Source organism: Cyprinodon variegatus, unplaced genomic scaffold (genome assembly GCF_000732505.1).
Source record: "Cyprinodon variegatus isolate N-32 unplaced genomic scaffold, C_variegatus-1.0 Scaffold865, whole genome shotgun sequence".
Taxonomy (NCBI): domain Eukaryota; kingdom Metazoa; phylum Chordata; class Actinopteri; order Cyprinodontiformes; family Cyprinodontidae; genus Cyprinodon; species Cyprinodon variegatus.
The window spans coordinates 217,050-218,855 of record NW_015151318.1 but is presented as its reverse complement, the minus strand read 5'-3'; the positions used below and the strand labels follow the sequence as shown (position 1 = coordinate 218,855).

The following is a 1,806-nucleotide window of genomic DNA, read 5'->3' as shown; positions in this document are numbered from 1 at the left end:
TATCGGTCATTAGAACAGTTAAAATTTACTCGAGTAAAAGTAAAAATTACATATTTCAAAAACTACTCAGAAAATTACAAATTACTCATAAAAAGTATTCCATTACAGTAACTTGAGTAAATGTAATTCATTACTTTCCACCCCTGGATCTCTGCATCATCAATGTGATATTTTTTGTTGTTAAAAACCCTGACTAACACTATAAGACACATGGAGTGAACAGAAAACATAATAAAGATTATACAAAAAAAAAACTATTGTACGAAAATTAATGCAAATACATATTACCTCCACAAAATGTTATTTTTTTCATATTTCATTTATCAGAAAGTTCAATAACTCTAATAAAGAGAAATAATCTGTCAATTATTTCATAGTCCAGGCTTTATAAATTCTCAATCTGTCTCTGCTCAGGTGCAAATCTAGGCCCCAATTTACAGAGATTCTCAAAGTCCTCACAGAGAGACGGCATTTTAACCTAAAAACTTCTGCCAAAGGATTTAATTTCTGAGATATTCAGCTCCTTTCTCAGAGTTTTTTTAAGCGAGGATCTGACAGAACTTCCTACCATAACAGTTTTTGCAAAACAACTCTCACACAAGCCTATATGGAAAACCATCACTGACACATATTCATTAAATGAAAGCGTGGGAAGACTTATATTTGCAAATATAATAAGTCTAAAAACAGAGGCTTAGAATAATCCTGTACTTCATCTGACCGCCGACTTATTTTCAGATTTCAGAGGCAGAATGGGAGGACATGCTGGAGGGGTTTGATGAGCGGAGCTACCTGAACGCTCGGCGCTGGAAACCCGGCGATGACCCGTACACCTTGTACGCCTTCAACCAGAGAGAGAGTGAACGCATCCCCAGCGACCGCGCCCTGAGAGACACCCGGCACTACAGGTACGAATCCCCAGATGCAAAAACATGGCTGCTATCACAAAATCAGGAAGGCAAATGAGATGAAGATTTGAAACCTCAGATAGACTGATGTTTCTAGAATCTTTGTACTGCAGCAGTTTCTTTTAAAAACTGATTTTTTTTCATTACCATCAGACTCCACAGTTTGGTATGAATCTGTCTAGGATGCTCTGCATAGGATGAGAGCTTATCAGTACACAGAGGAGCTAAACTCCTGCAGCCTGCAGGCATCAACAAACATAAAAACACACACAGGTTAGCGCAGAGCATCACAGGTACACACACACACACATTCAAAGTTTCTAATTATTCTCCACTAAAACTAATTTTGATTACAGAAACAAACTCATTTCCATACAGAAATAAGCAAATTACAATCCATCCGTCTGGTTAGAAATTAATTTCAACCAAAACAGAAATCCTCTTAGCGGAGCGCCGTTCACATCTGTGTGAAAGACGCTCAGCGGGAAGATAAGGAGCTTGTCGCTTTGACAGCTTCCGCCTAGTCTCATTTGGAGAGATAAAATACTTCCAGGCACTTGTGGAAAGTGTGCAGAGGTCCAGTGTGTTTAGGCTGACACCGTTCTGGATGCACTAACCCAACTCTTTTGGGCAGCCTCTGATTCCAGTTTACCTATTGGCATAAACACTTCTAGAGAATATGGTTCCGCTCTCAGCTTAGGTTTGGCGTTGTATTAAAGCTTACTTAGAGCAGGAGGTATCCTCTCATCAGATTACAATGGAATGGTGCTGGTTTAGTTTGAAACTTCATTTAATTTCTTTCTAGACTTTTGCAGATGTTCATTTTTATATTTGCAGATAGTTTTTCCACTTTGACTGCAGAGCAAAGTTTTCTACATCCTGCTGCTGTTTGAAAATT

The 1,806-nt window shown here is 38.4% G+C and overlaps 1 protein-coding gene across 1 annotated transcript in view; it reads left to right on the top strand.

Moving 5' to 3' along the window:
- The window catches only part of LOC107099384 (polypeptide N-acetylgalactosaminyltransferase 14-like), a 271,170-nt gene that overhangs the window by 58,904 nt on the left and 210,460 nt on the right, over positions 1 to 1,806 (top strand). The window contains exon 2 of the mRNA XM_015397480.1: positions 739 to 908. Within this exon, the coding sequence (XP_015252966.1) occupies positions 739 to 908 (170 nt within the window). The remainder of the gene's footprint in view (positions 1 to 738; positions 909 to 1,806) is intronic.